Genomic DNA, 20,069 nt, shown 5'->3' with positions numbered 1-20,069 from the left:
CACACCTATGAACTAATAAACATGCCACAAATGGATTGGACACTCTAAACTGGCCATAGATGTGAGCGCGTGCATGTGAGTCCCTTCTATGGAAGGTTGGGTACTGAGCTGGTAGCTTGACAATGTAAAACATCACTGTCAATCATTCTGCAGGCCATTGTTCCACTGTGGCGACCCCTAATGGGAAATGCCGAAAGGAGAAGAAGACTAAGATAGGTAGACAAAAATAACATGCATACAAAAATAATATAAATAAAACATCAAATATGACTTTCTCTTATTCCCGTATTAGACCCCTTGTCACTGGAGCAAAATAGTGCATATGCAGAGTCTATATGCAGAGTCCTATCAACAATCAACAATCGAATGTGCAACCATATAAATGTAGAAATAATCCAGGGCAATCAATGACACTTGGAAAAACGTTTTTAATACAGCAAACGTGAGCGCTTTCACCATTTGGCTTCCTCAGACGTTACAAAAAGCAAAAATGGTGAGTTGGGGGTCCAAATGGAGAGAAGGGGGTCTGACTGGAGAGATGATAACAAGCAAATGACTGTAGTATCGCTGGAACTGAAGTCATCCTCAAGTCTTAGTGAGTACCATCACAAGGTGGACCCTGTTTTTACAAAATCTTAACAAGATGATATTGATATATAGACTATATTGATATATAGAGGTGGTACAGTGGTAGGGTTGTTGCCTTACAGCAAGACGTTCTCCTGTTTGATTCATGGCTGGAGTGCATTATGTGTGGAGTCTGCATGTCCTTCCCGCGGTCGAGTGGTCTCCAAAAGACATGCGTGAATAGGAGTGCCTTCGCTGAAGGTTGGACATTGGGCAGCCAACTCAGCACCATAAAAAATCTACTGCCAATCATTAGTGGACCGGAGTTCCGCTGTGGCAACCCCTAACCGGGAAAAGCCAAAAAGACTAACAACAACTTTATATATATCATGAACATACGTAGGTTAAAAAAATAAAAAAAAGACAACTGAATCCCAGGGCCATTTTTTTACCATGAACCATCAGCATTCTCTAATTAATCAAATATTATTTTGTCAGTGGCAGTGTTATATGTAAATAAATGAGTAAATGAGTAAACAAATAAAAATTTACACATAGTTCAAACATCTCCTGTCTTTGAAAGAATGGCTTGTATCATATTCAGGGAAGTCAGAGTGGTAATATTTCTAAAAATGTTCAGCCAGGTAATTCATGTTCTGTTACTACTAACTACAGGATAACAAAGTGCCCAATCCTGGTAGGCTCATTGGTGCCAGGACTGGAAAAAATCCCATTGTAGAATCCTCAGCACATGGAAATATTCCTACAACAGGGTCAGGCCAGTTTCAGGGGAAGAATGGCCCACAGCTGTAAAAGTAGTAGTCCATAAAAAGAAAACTGAAAGGACAAAAAAGAGCCATTAAGATGATAGAGTGGACTACTAAAATTAAGAAAACAATTATGGATTGTTGCTATTATGCAAGAAGCCCAGCATTTCCAGACAGAAGATACACAAAAAGATTAAGAGAGAATTCAGAGGAAGAGAAAATAAATACCAGTAGAAGAAAATTTGTCAAAAGCTTCAAATGCATACACATTAAAGAAAAACATTATACAGGCCGTTTGAGAAAAGAAGCAACTATGGAAGTGTGAAAATACAAAGAACAAAATCTATAGAGTTTTGAAAGGTATAAAAAAGAAATATGGACATTGGAAAGAAAGAGATATCTGATATGATGCAATATTTATCCAAAGGAGAAAGCCAAGATAATACAATGAAATTAGCTGCAAAGATATTCAAACAGAAATACAAGGAAATGCACCCATATATGGACACTTTCCCAATGCAAAAAAAATAAGATTACAAAGGAGGAATGTAGAACAGAAGATCAGTAAAGTAGAAGTTAAAAAAATAGAAGTTAAGTTGCAGAATACCTGCGAAGTGAAGGATTTAGTGTAAAAAGTCTAACAGAGGATATGTCACAGCATGATGGAACAATGAGTCCCCCAAGTAAGGAGAAACAGGAGGAGCTATCAACATTTGAAGAAGAAATAAGGACATGGGAAAGAAAAAGAGATTTAATATGGTACAATATTATGTAAAGGAGAAAGATAAACTGATCAATACAAAAAAGGAGCATTAAATATATTTGAAGGGAAATGCAGGCAAAGACATCTTATATGAAAAATTTTACAATACAAAAAATAGGAAAACAAAGGGGGAAAGTAGAAAAGAGGATTATTAATGGAGAAGTTAAAGAAATAGAAACTGAAGTTATGGATTACCTAAGAAATGAAGGATTTAATATAGAAAATCTAGCTCTTTTAACATTACAGCATGATAGAACAATGAGTCCCCAAATTAAGGAGGAACCAGTGGAGTAGAAAGAATTTGATAAGGATACGAAGATATTTTGGAGCTTTCAGTAGGAAATCAGTACAAAAGTTCAGTTGGAGTTACGCAGCAAGGAAAGGAATAAGAAACTGCCAAATCTGGCATAGTCAATGCTGTGGAGTGATAGAGCAATGAGTTCCCATATGAAAGAGCAATGGATGACACAGGATGAAGCTGAAGAGAATATGGAGCAGGAGATATTCTGGAACTTTCTGTAGAATGAATGTATGGCAGGAAAAGGAGAACAAAGAATGTGCCCTTAGTTTATAGGAAAATGATCTAAGGGAGGATTGCTTGATTTAATAGAGATGGATTAACATATTAAGATCAATGAAAGAAAGAAATTACAGAAAGTCAATAAGACCCAAAATGTTAGATGTTTGATAAAACAAATGAACACAGTAATCAAGACTCTTTAAAGCAATTCATACGATATAACAGAAGTAAATAAGATATATTACTGTGCAGCTAAATTAATAACAGATAAAGTCTTACCATAAGAAATGGGGCAGTAAGGGAAAGGAAGGGGAGAAATCAAATGCAATCATGAAAGTATAGAATAGAGAAAACTATAAAGAAATTAAGGCAAGACATGTCATTGTCAGAAGAGTACAGAAGAATCAACAGGTCAACAAAAATACTCAGAAAGATATATATGATAAAAGCAATGCACAGTATCAGAACAGACCAGGATCTGTCATAAACTATTGCAAATAATAAACTAAAGATATCAGCACAGGCAGAAAAAGATTAGAAGATATGCAAATAAATATAAAGAAAAAGTACAAAATAAGCAATTTATTGATGACCTAAAATGTTTTATAGAGAATTGTGAAACAAGGCAAAAGGAATAGAAACACTGACAAAAAAAGAAGAAATAGACACATTTTAGAAAAATATTTATGAAGATCCTGTGGAACATAACAAAAGATATTGAATGGAGAGAAGTAAAAGAAAGAATAAGAAATTCAAATGTGCAGGATATGAAATGGGATGCATTAATGTCCAGACAAAATTGAAACAAAACTAAAAAAAGCTCCTAAATGGAAAACCCTGGCCCAGATACAGTATCTATCTTTTGGCAAAATGTATTAACATCTTTACATGAGATTTAACCATGAGTAAGAACTATTTATATGCACACCCAGAACAGATGCCAACCTGGTTAACAACTGGAAAAATGATACTCCTCCTTAAGAATGAACCTACAAGATATTCTAAAAACTATAGACCAATAACTGCCTTTCAATGATGTATAAACTAAACACTGAAACGTATGCCAATAGAGTTTATAGTCATTTAGAAGAAAACTCAATCATGGCCATAGAACAAAAGGGTAACAAAAGAAAGTCATATAGAACAAAGGATCAGTTGTTATTAAAGTCATAATGGAGAATTGCAAACAGTTGAAGGATATAAGCATGGCATGGATAGACTACAAAAAAATCATTTGATAGCATCCTACATTCATGGATAAAATAGTGCTTACAAATGTATAAGGTACACTGACTAATTACATTACAGCGACCATGAAACAGTGGCAAACCACTATGCAGATAAGCCATGATAAAGGACAACTTATTATCCCAGGGATAAAAATTCAAAGAGGGATATTCCAGTGTGACTCTTTGTCAAAGCTGTTCTTTTGTCTTGCCCTTAATCCACTAAGCTGTCTACTTAAAAGATTAGGTCATGGCTACTATTTGGATCTTATTGTGGATGATTTAAAACTGTATAGTTTATTAGATGAGGAAAGGAAAGCACAACTGCAAGTGGTCAAGACCTTCTCAGATGACAGAAGAATTTCATTTGGTCATGATAAATGTGCAAAAGTAACCTTTAAAGCTGAAAAGCTGCAGCACCAAGAAAATATCAATCTGGGACAGGAATGTGCTACAGAACAGGAGTACTGAAAACAGCCCTGACATTTAGGAACCAAATCCAAAATATAAACCAATATTCACTTCCTGTTCTAACTTACAGTTTTGGGCTACACCAACATTATATATTCCCCATTCTGAAGGAGGTATGGATCTCCTCGAAATTGATTACATTTATAGATCTGCAATCATGGTGCTACATACATATTTGCTGACCTGACAAGATTCAAACATAGTGAAAGCTTTAAAACAGGAGGAGAACAAGCTTAGCTTAGTTTAGCAGAAGCATATTGGTATCAAGCGGGACTGGAAATCAAACCAAAAGTAGATAAAAAACAGATAGCAACTGAATGTGCCAAAAAACAAGAAACAAATGTAAGGTAAAGGATCAGATGAGAAGGCAAGAAATGTGGAAGATGCATAAATATAGTTGCAACTATAGAACTCCTGGAACAACCTCATGTCAATCAGGATCTGATGCAGGAATGGTTAAGGAGAGGTGAATTTAAACCAAAAGAGAAAGGTTAATATTGGAGGCCGAGAATAGTGGATCATGTACACATTAGTTTACAGCCCAGGATAGTGAACTATGTACACTTTAGTTTACAAAGTCCATTGAACATGTTGGAGAAACAGACAAGTGCAGGTTTTGTTAAACAGGATTGGAAACAGTCGCATATCTTGCTGCTGGGAATAATACACTAATAGCAGAAGGCCTGTATACTGAAAGGCATAATAATATGGCAAGACTGCTACATGGGGATTGTGCAAACATTATAATACTGAAGTAGCTGAGAAGTATTGTAAACATGATCCAGAAACCATTACAGAAAATAATGAAGTTTATATCACTGGGATCATCCACTGCCAAAAGTTCAAAAATTAGATGTGAGAAAACCAGATATAGTAGTACATGAAAAGAAGACAAAAGTTGCATTGATCATTGAAATTGCTACACCCAGTGATTATAGCATCTTACATACAGAGAGACAAAGTCATAAAATACCAGGATTTGCAGGCAGAAACAAGGGCAATGTGGAAGAAGGCTACCCAGTTTCAATAGTAGTAGGAGCAATTGGTCTCATAAAAAAAAAACACAATTTACATGTGTATTTAGATATGCTATTGATACATGTAACTCCATATGAATTGCAGAAGGAGTCAATTCTGGGCACATTGTGGGTGCTGCAAAGAGCACTTTTGGCTAACATCAAGGACTGAAATAATACTAATGCCGCAAACTTTAATCATACTTTGACTTATGGGGTCCAGTCCTGACACTGTAATAGAAACCCAAAACACATGGAGAAATTAATGAGGCAAAAGCATTTTACAGGCATGTAAATTATGTCAACACGCCACACAGCCTTAATATTAATGGTTTGAAGGTACAGTGTGAACATTTAACTCTTTAGCCTGTTCAAGAGAGGAGTAGCCTGACTGTACATAACTAAGCACAGTAGCATGAAGGGCACCACACTAATGTGGCCGAAGGCAAAAACTCAGAAGGTTTTGCCATAGTTGTGTACTTCCATTCTCCCTACGTTACAGGTGATGGTCAGTACCTGACATTGCACAAATGCAGAAGAAAAAGACTGATGACACAAAAGGAGAACATTCATAGATGGAGATGATGGAGGCAATGACAAAGTAGATTATGACAGGAGCAGGATAATGGTGGCTCAAAATAATATGTAGACAAAAGCTACACATAAAATGCTCTAATAAAACTAGTCAATAACAGTTTGACATATTTCTGGATTAAAACCCTTGAAAGTATGCAAAAATCAATCTATAGAAATGAGCACTATCTCAGCACACCAGAAAGGAAAGTCTAACTCCCACAGTTTAAATCACACAACTGAAGGGGCAGTGACAACTTACTGAAGTAGGATGGCTGAAGAGTGAGAAAGACAGTGAGAGAGATATGAGAGAGAAATACCAAGTGTTTTTTGTTTATGTGACATTTAAGGCCATCTTTATTGTGTGTTACTCTTAGGTTTTTCTTCCTTATTACTCTATCATGCTATGTACACAAAAGTGCTTGCTATAGGGAGAGCAAAGAGGTAGGGGAGTAGAAATAAGATTAAAACATAATCAGGTTAAGATTGGTTTACTAAATCTCCCTGTTGGAGATGGAATGTTTTCTCAAGTTATTTATTTCTGCGATATTCAAATGCTGTGTTAATGAAATGTTGAACTGGAGGTACATACAGATGTTTGTAGTTAAATATAGGTTAGGAACATAAAATGACATGAAAGAATATTTTGACATACAGCTGACACTATGCAAAAGCATCAGTTTACAAATAGGGGAATTATGTCAACACACTACAGAGCTCTAGATCATTACATCCATCAGCGTAAGAACTGTTACAGTAACTGTTTTAGAGTAGTGCCTTTACTCGGTATTCCCATAGCATAGCAGATTTAAGTACATTTACATGAAAGTAACCAGATTAGTGTGGGTGATGGCAAGAGTTTTTGCCATAGGACATAAAATGCCATTCACCTTCACCCCGCATCAGTGAGCTATGCCAGCCCATGTGCAAATGTTGAGGAAACAATGAAGTCTTTCTTATGGGCCATGTGTGTTGTGTGTGATTCTATTCTTTGACCAGATTAAACATATGGAAACGGGATTAAAAGAACCATGGTAAAAATGGGGGCAAGGCAGACTGTAGACACAATTAAAATAATACAGGAATTTGTAAGATAGTGGTGGGATAGCAGCATGGCTATCCACTTCTTTGCAACTTAAATGTAGAATAGTACACACAATTTCATGACTTTGGAGAGTCACCACACCAGGGATGGATGCCAAAAACAGAATAATGATGTAAATCCAATTGGACCACTTAATGTTGTCAACATGACACATAAGAGAAGTGAAGAGCTATGTAGGTGGTGTAAATGTTTTGTAGTAAAGTGCCCATTTTGTTTTTATTTTTGGAGAGAGAGAGATGTTGGGGAATATGCTTAAGAATGAAAGGATTAGGTAGGTAGGGTAGGTTATATAGCAGGCACAGACATACAGGGCATAAAAGATGGACAGGAATGGTGATGGACACAAAAGGTTGGGGGACACCATTATTGGTGACAAGTAGGAGACTTCAGAGGACTATCCATGTCCAGCATGAGAACAGTAACAATCTAGTCCACACCCTCAAAACTGTCATCATTGTCTCCTGTGTTAGTTGTCTGGGTCAATGCCAGGCATGGCTTCATTTTGGCAATATGACACATGAACTTTTCATCCCTGACAATTTGATCACTGAGGACTCTCTCCATTATGCCCTCCAACAGTCCTGACAGCTCCTGATGGGTGAATAAATTGCCACCTACACTACTACTCCCGGAGGGTACCACTGCACCAACACTTTGAGCAGAGCTACTTGATGCAGGTGAAGCAGGAAGGGCAGAAGGTGTGGAGGCAATGTTAACAGACTGTTACCCAGTTGTACTGGGTGTCTGGGCTCCACCACAGCCATCTGTGGAGGTATGAAACGCTGAACCACAGTAGTCAATCTCCCTGTGCTGATGGTCAGTTTTTTCAACAGCAATTTATTACAATTAAAAAATATAAAGAGATAGAAAAAACAGATATAGAGATGGGGAAAAAGAAAAATAGAAAAATTAAAATTTAAAAAGACATTTAATTCAATAACAAAAAATTTAATTTAAATCAATATCAAAGTATGCAAAGATAGACATGATATATGAAAAGAAATACATGAGAAAAAAAAAAAAAAAAATATAAATATTAATCATATCTATGATATAATCATATCATCCATATATAATATATATAGCATCAGCAAAAAATTCAATATTATTAATTAAAATCTATTGTTACTGTCCTTACTGTAACCTAATTATAAATACTATAAATAAAAAAATGTTTGTTGTACCGTACTGAGCCCAAGCCCATTTGAGTTGATGTTGAGTGTTGCGCAATGCCTAATGCAATCATCAGGAGCTATTGGAGTAGGCATGCATGCTTGATATAAAAGTTAAGGTAAGCCTGCTCAAGATGATATAGAGTGATGGACCAAAAGTATTTCTCTGCTTTGCATTCAGACCAGATGCATACTTACCCTGTGCTTTTCTGAGGTGAGTTCCCAGGTATATCTAGCTCTTCTGCGGCATCTAACCAGTAATGAAAAAAAAAATGCAAAAAAAGTATATAAAATGCAATAAATAGATAAATAATATGAACATAAATGAGATGAGGGCAGTCTAAAATTAATCCTTACATCAGATCAGAGTTTGCAGCAGTAATACTCCCTCTGTCAGCAGTGGTGTGTAATTTTCTTTCCAGTGTGTCATGCCCCAGGTTTGGACAGACAGTTCTGGCCAGTGAATGGGATGCCAGTTGGAGACAGCCTTGGCCACGCCTTATATTCCCCTGCAGTGCCCTGCAGCAGCCATGTTATAGCAGCCTGCAGCCAAAGCAGCTAACTGATGCCAAAACTTCAAAAAAAACTTCAAAGAATACAACAAAAACTACAAAAGAGCACAAGAAAAAGAACAAAAAGAATTATTAACACACTCACACAAAAACTCCAACAAGGAACCTAAAAACTTTCTGGTCCACTATTAATAATCTTTTATTCCCACTATCAGTAATCATCATATCTGTAGAAGGGAAGGCTCTAACCAAGAAAAACCCACAAAAGCCAACACAAACAGCCAACAACTACAAACTCTTCTCAAACTCTACTCTCTACTCCTTCTAAGCTACCCTTCACTCACCTTACTCACTACACTTTTACCACCCCCTCCTCCCTCCTCCCTACTTATCTCACCTCCCTAATCACCTCCTATATCTTATCACTGCTTCAAGCCAAAACCCTCTGCTGACCCTGCCCTGCAGCTGACCTGCAAATTACCTGCAAAATCCATTGCCTATATCCCATCTCTCTCTCTAATAGATCTATACAGGAAGGGATCTATACAGGAATTATCCCTATATCATCATATCATCATATACAATACAGGGGGTCAACAAAGCCAACACCAACACTCTAATCCTATATCACTACTAGCACTACTATCTACCTATGCTAAATTCATGGAAAATTCAAACACAAACAACTTCACCTCCTAAAAACAACAACCTACTTGCTAACTGCCAACATGGATTCAGAGACCTTCCCACAGATACTACTACAATCTTACCTCCTTTACCAACTCCATTAATTATAAACCGAATCCACTTATCTTAACAATTCAGTCTTCTGCCTTCATTATCTAATTTCTAACGCCTTAAACTTCTTATGTCCATCTCCTAACTTGCTTCTTCTGATGCTCTCTCTTGCCTTCCTTGGTTTGGTTTACAACTTACCTTGCACATTTCAAGCTTCCTTTCTTCTCTAAAATAGTTTCTCTCATATCTCTCTCCATCTTCTCCTCCTTCTCTCAAGTCTCTATCCTATATCCCCTTTTCTTTTCTATCTTAATTCTATCAATATTTTCTACTATCCCCATGACTATATCTTATTTTCTTAAACTATCCATCTGCACCATTATCTGCTCCCACACTACTCAATACACACTGCTGACTACCACAGTCGAGCTATCCCACCAACCACTGCAAACCTACACACACTCCCACAATCCAAAACTATCCCAAAAACAAACTCAATTCCTTCTTCCCACAGATCTACTTCTAAACCCACTCTCACCTTCCCACCACAACCCACCTCTACTTCCCTACCTCAATCACACCACAAACTATAACAAACAACACTATACAACCTCACCCATTTGACACAAACCAATAAAATAAACAGATAATCAAAATACAGATTTGAAACACAATTACAAAAGAAATTCAGAAAAAAAGAAAACCCTTAAATCCTTATCGGAATCATCTCCATACACTAATACTAACATTCACTCCAAACTAAATCACCAAATCCACAACATCATACATCTTACCATAATCTTTACTAAATTTACAATATTGATCCTTAAATTAGAAACCAGAACCCAAGAAACCTCGAACCTTAGAATTGAAACCCATTTAACTCTCTGACTCTAACCCTGAACCTAACTCTTAACTACTGAACTCCCTAACAACAGCCCAATCAACCACTCCTAATAACTAACTAACTCTACAAACCAACCACTCTCGCTATACCATCTAACCTCAACTACTGATTTTCCAAAAAAACCTATAATCTAACTGCAACAAACAACTATGGGAAAAAAAAACTTCCAAAAAACCTCCTCTTTATCAAATCTTTGTGCTCTCTCTTTGGAATTACCCTCTGACATCATCAAATCAAAAAATCAAAATACTTCAAAAAACAACTGAAAACCCCCTAATCCTTCCACCCACTCAATTTTCTATCTTCCTCTCTAATACTACTTTTCCTCCTCTAATATATCTAACCTGACACAATTGAAAAAAAAAAAAAAAAATTAAAAATTTTTTAAAAATATACAAACATTATATTTGGTTTGCTATGTTGATTATTTTTGTTGCTTTCTTTAGATTGTTTGTTTAACTTTTTTGTTTGTTGTTGTAAACTGTGTATTACATTGTTATGTATGTTTTATACTTGTAATCTACCCCTGAGTTTCTTTAAAATGGGCCTAGACTAGCCCCTAGCATATATCCACAAAAAAAAAAAAAAAACAAAAAAAAAAAAAAAAAAAATGAAATTGTCCAAAAATTCTGGAGTCTTCAACACCCATTTCTTACCCCCATCCCTATCCCATCTACCATGTCTGCATGTCTGCAGAAAAAAAAAAAAAAAAAAAATGTGTGGCATCCGGCATCCATCCAATGTAATGGCCTGGCATGTTACTACTACGCAAAAAAATGAAACCACAGCATTGGCTTAGCAGAAGCATTGGCACTGATTACATAAAAAAGCACAGAAAGTGTAAAATATGGCAGTGAGATTGGCCTTGTGTGATGATCAAACTACTGATACATGTTCGAATGGTAAGCCATGAAATGGTTTATGGTGTTTGTTATAATCATCATTTACTGGAGGACAAATGGTATGAGCTGTTAGGACTTACACCCAACTGGGTGTAAGTCCTAACAGCTCATACCATTTGTCCTCCAGTAAATGATGATTATAACAAACACTATAAACCATTTCATGGCTTACCATTCGAACATGTATCACCTGGGAACTGAACCCACTGAAAAAAAGGACAAAATGTTAAATGTTGTTTATTAACTGTGAGTGTCACAGGACAATGTATATTTTTAACATGCTAATTAGAGGTATACTAATTTAAGAATGAATGGAGCTATTGTTAAAAGGTGCCTGTATGTCTGTGACTTTACTTAGTCATAGAACTGCATTTCAATGTAAAATTCAGTATTTATCTTTGTAAATCCACTTCAGATGTATGCAGTTGCATAACCTGACTAATACATGATGAGTTACATTGCATACATATCTTACAGGACATGCTACCCAAAACACATACTTATGCTATATGATAGCTCATAATAATTATAACAAAAATAATGTGCACATCATACCTGTGCATGTTCAATCTACATTAAATATCATCATTGTCATGTTTAACATAATTTACACATATTATACTGGACTTCTATAACAAGTAGTAAGGAGACATTTGCTACAACAAACATAGTTATTATACCCATTTGCATTTAGTGTTACATTCCTAATCAAAATGTTATGATATTATGATATAGCATTTTGATCCTCTATGAAAAAGTATCTATAAACTGGAAGTAGACCCTGCATCAGCAGTTCTTTTCATGTAAGCTCACTCCATTTATACCTTCTTCCACAGAGAAAGTTACCTGACAGGTGCATTTTCCACACTGAGTACTATCCAGAGTACTAATGGCCATACACTGGTGCCAGGCTCATTTGCTCTACAGAGGACAGCCCAAATTAAACTTTCACATTTTTCCAGAGGAAGCAAACTCTTCTTCATTGCTAGGGACCACTGCCAGTCCTAAGTGCACAATGCCAAACAGCATGCAAACTACAGAAGGTGTCTGAATTTAAAATTTTCACTCTTTTCCTTAGGAATTGAACATTGTTTGGCACTGCCGGGTGCAGTACAAATGCAAAAGCATTATAAAAAAAGTAACAATAAGAGAAAATTTATAGGAAAATTAAATCACTCAGAGGATATATATATATATATATATATAATATATATATATATATATATATAGCAATGATCAGAACAAGATGTGCATTACAGTGATACATTCATCCTTCTAACATCTCCTTGCCACATCAGACATTTAATTTCTTGCACACATTATCAGGACTTTAGGTAATGCCAAAATAATAAGAAAAGGCATATCCAACAGCTACATGCTATTAGCAATGCTGAGAATTGTTGAGTTTCAAACAATAACACAATGATATAATAAAGCATGTGTCAATATGTATTCACAACCCCCTGTAAAATCATCTGTAAAATGGATTCAAACCATGCATCAGCTGTCCTCTTTCTCTAAGCTGACTTCACTTATACCTTGTGCTCAAAGACAGCTAGCTGATATGTGGAATTTATTCACTGAGTACTATTCAGAGTGCTGATGGTTATACACCAGCAACAGGCTTGTTTGTGCTATGGAAGGCAGCCCAAATTAAATTTTCACTTTTTCCTTAAGAAATGAACTCTTGTTCACTGCTAAGGGCTACTGCCAGTCAAAAGTGCACAATGCCAAATAGCACACAAATGATGAAGAAAGATGACAATGCCAAATAGCACACAAATGATGAAGAAAGATGGAAAAAAAGCATTAGAGGAACATTATGAAACAAGTAGTTATGTACAGTTCTGATGTTTCCTCAACTTTGTTGTCTTGCAACAGGAATATATGTTCCTTAAACATCAGCATATTCACACAAACAGCACCATGACACCAGGGCATTCACAACACAAACTTGAGATTACTACCAATATTTGCCACATACACACATATACTGTGAAGGAAAAAAGTAGGTTATATATACTCAATAAGTGACTTAGTATTGACTGACATTAGGCTTACACCGAAACCAAGTTCTGAAAGTTGTCCTGTATAATTTACAGTTAAATGTGTTTTGATGTCTGAGGTATTGGCAACATTTAAGTTAATATTTCCTCACACAATATAAAATAAAAACTAGCAGCACTGTATCTGTTTTCTTCAGTTTATTTTGTGAGCATCATTCCCTTATCTATGCTTCTCTAACAAGACTCCTATGTGATTTGCATTACTTTTGATATCTGTTTCAGTGAGTACTGTACTTCCTTAAAATTGCAGACACATTTTACTCAGAGGCACAAAGTGCGGTCATAAACAATTCATACAAATATTAGAAATGTTGCTCTCTTAAGTTAGTCAATGTACTCACAGACTTTCGTGCAAGCCTCTTCTCCCTCAATAAGTATACATCAGAGAGGACTGACTATGAAATCCTGATTGCTCCTGCAGTCAGACTAGTCAGCTACACCTGCAAGCCTTTAGCAGGTAACACTTTTCAATGTTTGTCCTTCCACTACTAGGGCATGTGCACACAATCATGTAGGTCCTTACATCATGTTTACCTGCCCTATACATAGTGCAAACTGTGTAATTCATGAATGCTAATGAGTTCACATCTCATTTGCATAATCACATTGAAAGAGGGATGAATTTGTACTACATAAAGGTAATCATATAGGTAAGGAACTTGTATTATAGTGAGGGGATACTGTTTGGATCCAGAGAGCATGATACTGCTATTTGCTTTAAAAACTTGTTTCTTGTTTAACAACTGACTTTCTGCAAAGGTATGTATATATTTTTTACAGATTGATGTATTTTAATTGCATTCACAATGCACCTATTGATTTACTGTCTGCATTTTTCTCACTAGCTGTTGTCATAGCCAAGTATGTCAGTTACTTCATGAATATTACCTGACATTCAATGGAAGGTTTAGTTGAAGAGATTGATCAGTTAATGCAGAAGAGTGTTGTATAACTTATTAGCAAGGTCAGGTACTTTTGTATTATTAAAATATAAAACTGTATTAAGCGTGTGATGTATACCTGGGTGCCCTCCATGGAAGTGAATATCCCACAAAAGTCTTATCTGCTTTTTATTAAAATGTATACATTTTGTTAGTGCTGCAATGTACAACAGAATTATACAAATGTTTGTCCTCTTAGCATTTTTTTTAATTTGTTTCTTTGTTTGCCTGAGTGTGTGTGTGTGGGGGTCTGTATTATGTTGTGTGCTCCTACAAGGAGCCTTAGGTTTTCATTTACTTTGTGCATAATTGATGGATACATTCATAAATATTTGTTTTGTAAACAATCATTTTTGGGTTACGTATGTATTTTTTTCCTTTTATGGCTATGATACCCAAGACATCTGTACTCCATAAGCTGCCATACACTGACACTGAGAATGAAGTGATCATTCAAGCAGTACATCACCATGGGTTATTCTTCTTAGACACAGGCAAATGTGACAAGTTCTCCCCTGACCATATCTGCGATCAGGTGGTCAATGATGTTAAATGTCATGAATGTACGTATGCAAAAACAAGAATAAGGCAGTTGCACTTCCTCAGTAATGCATGGTTACTGGGGGTGATCCAGCTACCAAACCATCACTGACTGAAACAGAGGAGTTTCTGTCCACTGCCAAATATCCAGACAGCTCAGCGCAGAGCTCACACAGAATCATGGATGTCACAGATGACATGGAAGACAACTCAAGTGTGTGCACTGCTGAACTTCCAGGTACACAGTATTATTAAATAATTCTCATTGCCAATATATATATATATATATATATATATATATATATATATATATATATATATATATATAAACACATACACTCACACACACACACACACACACACACACACACACACACACACACACACACACAATAATTCTCATTGCCAATATATATATATATATATATATATATATATATATATATATATATATATATATATACACATGTGTTATATTTAAATCTGTTTTATATATATATATATATATATATATATATATATATATATATATATATATATATATATATATGTGTGTGTGTGTTTTTTTCTCTCTCTCTCTCTCTCTCTCTATATATATATATATATATATATATATGGCAGTGCTAAAAAATCCTGAAAGCCCACAATCCTGAAGTCTGAAATCCTGAGACCAAAATCCTGAAATTTTAAAATACTGAAAACTCAAAATACTGAATCTCATAATACTGAAAACACACAGGATACCACTTAGTATATTCCAGCACAAGTAAATACAGAAACAAATAAAAGACAAACCATATTACTCTTCTCCAAGTATAAGCAGTGGGGTAAGCCCCATTGCACCCCACCATGTTGAAGTGCAATCTTGGAGTTGATATATTTAATTAGCAGGGGGTGTGAAGGACACAGCCCCCCACATGGCCCCCTGCTTATAGTTGAAGGGTAATATGTTTCGGTATATACTTGTACTGGAATATAGTAAGTGTTGGTATCCTGTGTGGCGATAGTTCCCAGGGTCTGTAGTCACTCCTCCTTTGTGGAGAAGGATGACTGTAGCAATTGGCCATTCGGTAGGGACAAAGCCTGAGGTGATGCTGTGACTGAACAGGGCACACAGGTGAGGTGCCAGTTCACTCTGTAGTTCATGTAGAGCACAGCCAGGGATATTGTCAGGACCCATAGAAGCTGTATTCTTGGCGTTGGACAGTGCTGTTTTAACCTGTGAAGCAGTAATACTGGGTGCCTGGCAATCTACTGGTACTGTGATTGGTCCTTTGGTGTGGGAGAGAGGGGTGAAGTTGGCACTGAATCTGTCAGCCAGTATATTGGCAATATCTGTTGGCTCGGTATAGGAGGTGCCATTATGCAATAGGTCCAAGCAAATCTGGGTATTGCCATGTAGATGCTTTACATAACTATAGAAGGCCTTGTGGTTGTCTTTACTATCTGCTGCAATTCTGTTTTCATAGCTAGCTTTAGAGGATTTGATGAGGGATCTCAACTTTTTGTTCAGGTTGATAAGGGAGTTTTTCCAGTCTTGGGACTTTACCTTATTCCGTATCAGTTTCCTCCTCCTGTTGTAGAGTTTGCTTATGCCAGGGGACCACCAGATTGGCTTCCTTTTTTTGGAGGAGAGCGTCTTGGTTCTATTGAGTATGGCGAGATCCATGCATTTGTGTACGTGTTCATACAGTGCATTAGTGTATGATTCAGCGGTCATGCAGTTGTTCTCCAATTGCATGGGTGCCATGAAGTTAGCCACCTCTGTTTTTAGGAGCCCAAGATTAGTTTTGAAGAAGTTTTTCACGATGGTTACCTTTGCAGGGGGTGGGGGTGGGAGGGATGTGGATTTCCAAGGTGATTTGATTGTGGTTGGCTCTAAACAAGGAGGAGTTGACTATTGGTATGGAGCAATGGTTGCCCATGTTTGTAATGACCAGGGCAAATCATGTCATCTTGAAGATGGCACCACAGTGACTTAGTGCCAGGTATGCATCTGTACCAGAGCTACAGAAATTAGACTTTGAAAAAAAACTAATAAATATTCTTGTTTCAGGAGTACAAGGAAGTCACTTGTAAAGGTGAATATGTTCTTTCAGGATATGTAGGAACTCTGTTTTCCTGAAGACTCTTCTCTTATAGGAAGCAACGAGTTAAACATGTTGATAAATAATTTTCCTTATTGTAACAACTGCTGAATATATCTACTTTCATTTACATTCAAATGTATGGGATAGCTAAAGATTTTTGCATGACAAACAATAATTGAAATCTCAATGTACATACCATCTCTAAAACTTGTATTGTAAAAGGGCCTGCCTTTTTTAACCTATATCACTTACTTTGGGGGAAAGCACAAAGCTACCCTTTTGAACCAGGTGCTTTATCACTGGCATATGGTAAATAGACAAGTTTGCTAGTTTAGGGGTGGGTAAAGGTTTACCTTTACATACCCAAAAATCACAAGTGTGATCGCTCATATGAGCGAATCCAAAGCACAAAACACAAAACCGCGACAGTTTCTGATGTTTGAAAATCAGCAAATCGCTGATTTTCGAACAAAAAAGTCGAATACAAATTGTACCCCCACACCCCCCTACTTTAATATAGTAACTCTGAGATCACACTATGCTGGGGAAAGGGTCCATTTCCCGATCCCCACTAAAGTGCAATCCGCACCCAAAATGCCGAATCTGCAATGAGCGAATGTCACTGTGCATTCGCTCATTGCACATTCAAATCATTTTTCTTTTGATTTTTGGGAACTTAGCAAACTTCCTTTCAAGCTTATGGTGTTTGCCCATGTGCAGATTGCACATATAAAGGTAAACAGTGGGCAAATACACATGTTATGCAACAACCCTATTCCAAGACTTAACTTACCACTGTTTTCAAACACAGCAAGTGGAAGGAATCTAGAAATACAGTTGACAAGACGTTTGCCCAACCTTTGATAAAAACTCACTTAGAAAATGTGTAGCATAAAGAACCCATTAAACTTATTCATTTGTGTTTAGTCTTCCTTCAGGCCCAGTCTTTATATTCTACCCATAATGTTGTGATGCAGTATAACATAACAGTACTAAAAAGAGACCTTATGACCTGCTTAAAGATGTGCTAAATCCAGGGATGGATACAGTACTAGGTGACCTAGACAGCTGCCTAGGGCCTGGTGCTGGTTATGGGGCTCAGCCATAACATTAATTTAAAAAGTAAAGGTTTCTTGCTTTGCTTACTACCTTCCTGCTTTGCTCAGCAATACCTTAAGAAAACTCTCAGTGGTGTTGCATTTTCTGCTTTAGGAATTTCCTACTTTGGATCCAGTCAATAAAACAAATGCATGTATGCAAATAAATGCAAGAGATTTTATTTTACAGAACTCAAATGGAAGCTTATTTTGGACTACAGGAGGCAAGAGCCTTAGTCATCAAGACCAAATGCCAAAACCGTTGGTAAATCACTGAGGATTATAGTCAGTCAGCCTATCAATGTCAGTTATTAGAGCTGACGGCTTAATGAAAAAAATGTTCAAAGCAACAAATTTAAAATGCACTTTAACAAATGTTTGTGCATTAAACAAGAAATAAATTTAAAACAATCAGGAGAGTGAATCAAAGAATGCATGCATTTATGCATGGTCCTGAAAAATGTACGCTGGAGGCCATGGTTTGAAAACAGCCTGGTGATCAAGGTACACTTAGTAGACAAGTAGCCAGGTGCTTTTTCAAAAAAAATGTGAGTTTCAATGCTTTTTTAGTGAATGAAAGGTTTTGCTTTTTTCAATGAATGTGAGCTTCAAGGGACAAGAGGTTTGCTGTTGCGCATGCTTAGTCTGATTTCAATGTGCATTTGTTTTGTTTTGTTTAATAAATGGTCTTTAGTGTTTGTGCTATAAAATTTGAAAGCAGGGTTAGTGGTGCAATGGGTAGCACACAAACCTTTGGTACAGAAGGCTGTGGGTTCTACTCCCACACTGAGCAGATGGATTGCTGACAATGCGATTCAGTATAATGGAGATACTGCACTCCTAAGTCTGTCACGCTTTGGGTGACATATTAAACAAATACCCTATGGTAGCTCAGTGGGATATAAAGGATTTCATGGCATCTATCAAAAAAGTAAGGGAAGTTCCTTGTTTCTATAGTGTAGCCATATTTCCCTTAGTAGTATAAATCCAACCTCAAGTCTCCCCTAAAAAGAGGCTATTACCATACCATAAAAGATGCTATTACCCTAGTGAGATTAACCTGATCAGCAAAGGGTAAAGCAGTTAATTCCACGTCTCTGTAGTCATTCCAAAAGTAAAGAAGAAAATAGTCCTCACATAGACAGTTTTTAACAATGTTTATAGCAACTGGGGGGAACAGTGACAAATAATGGGACACTGGGATTACTCCAGCTGTGGGGACCTGGTCCAAAAGACTGTCCAGGGCCTCATTTGATCATGATTTGTCTCTGGCCAAATCAGTAAATTTGCATGTTGGTTAATACCAGTTTATTTCTTAGAAGTGACCTCTTAATAGTGAAGTTTAAAATAAAACTCTTACTTACCAGAAGAAAGATCCAGTAAGAGTGATCATGTCTAAATACCTCAAAGACAATTCTCTTGAAAAAGAGATCAAAAGTAACAGTCTAAGTACAGAAATGTTCAAAACACACACACTTGTACCTGCAGACATATTGAAAAAAATATGTTTACAGAGAGCAACCCCCACCACTTACCCCATACCTCCTTTAATTTATCATTCTCTCTCCAAGTTCACTTTCCCTTGGTGATAAAAATGACCAATAATACAAAACATTGTTTTGATATTTCTGAGACAGGTTGCATGCCCAAGGATTAAAAAAGACCATCAACTTCAAGCAATAAGAGACAGCTCATATGTGGGCTGTCCAAATGACTACCAGTATCACCCTGAACAACTGCTCTCTAGCAAGTGGGGTATGAGCACTCTCATACTGAGAAAGTGAGTGTAAGTCATACTATTATGATATGATTTCTGATGCTAAGAATAACCATATTTATAGCTGACGAATAATATATACCTATGTGTGTATCATATGATTTCACTATATTAAAATAAAATAAATGGTATAACCTGGGTGAGTTTAAACTCATATTGCAACACCAAAAAAGTACATTAACATCTGATAAAGCAGCCAGAAGATAAAGGAACAAGTTCCTTTTTGAAGATGTGATATAAAATGTATAAAATCAAACAATAACTATGTATTGTATAACTATGAGTCCTTCATGACTCATTTGGCAGAAGAATAATTAAA

At 36.4% G+C, this 20,069-nt stretch overlaps 1 protein-coding gene across 1 annotated transcript in view; it reads right to left on the bottom strand.

The window, feature by feature from the left end:
* Window positions 1-20,069, bottom strand: part of LOC122796911 (ATP-binding cassette sub-family A member 13-like) — a 3,979,956-nt gene that overhangs the window by 3,448,482 nt on the left and 511,405 nt on the right. Inside the window, exon 10 of the mRNA XM_044065669.1 lies at window positions 8,379-8,430. Within this exon, the coding sequence (XP_043921604.1) occupies window positions 8,379-8,430 (52 nt within the window). The remainder of the gene's footprint in view (window positions 1-8,378; window positions 8,431-20,069) is intronic.

This window comes from Protopterus annectens, chromosome 3.part0, assembly GCF_019279795.1.
Source record: "Protopterus annectens isolate FY-2018-M chromosome 3.part0, PAN1.0, whole genome shotgun sequence".
Taxonomy (NCBI): domain Eukaryota; kingdom Metazoa; phylum Chordata; order Ceratodontiformes; family Protopteridae; genus Protopterus; species Protopterus annectens.
This window is presented reverse-complemented; position numbering and strand designations above follow the sequence as displayed.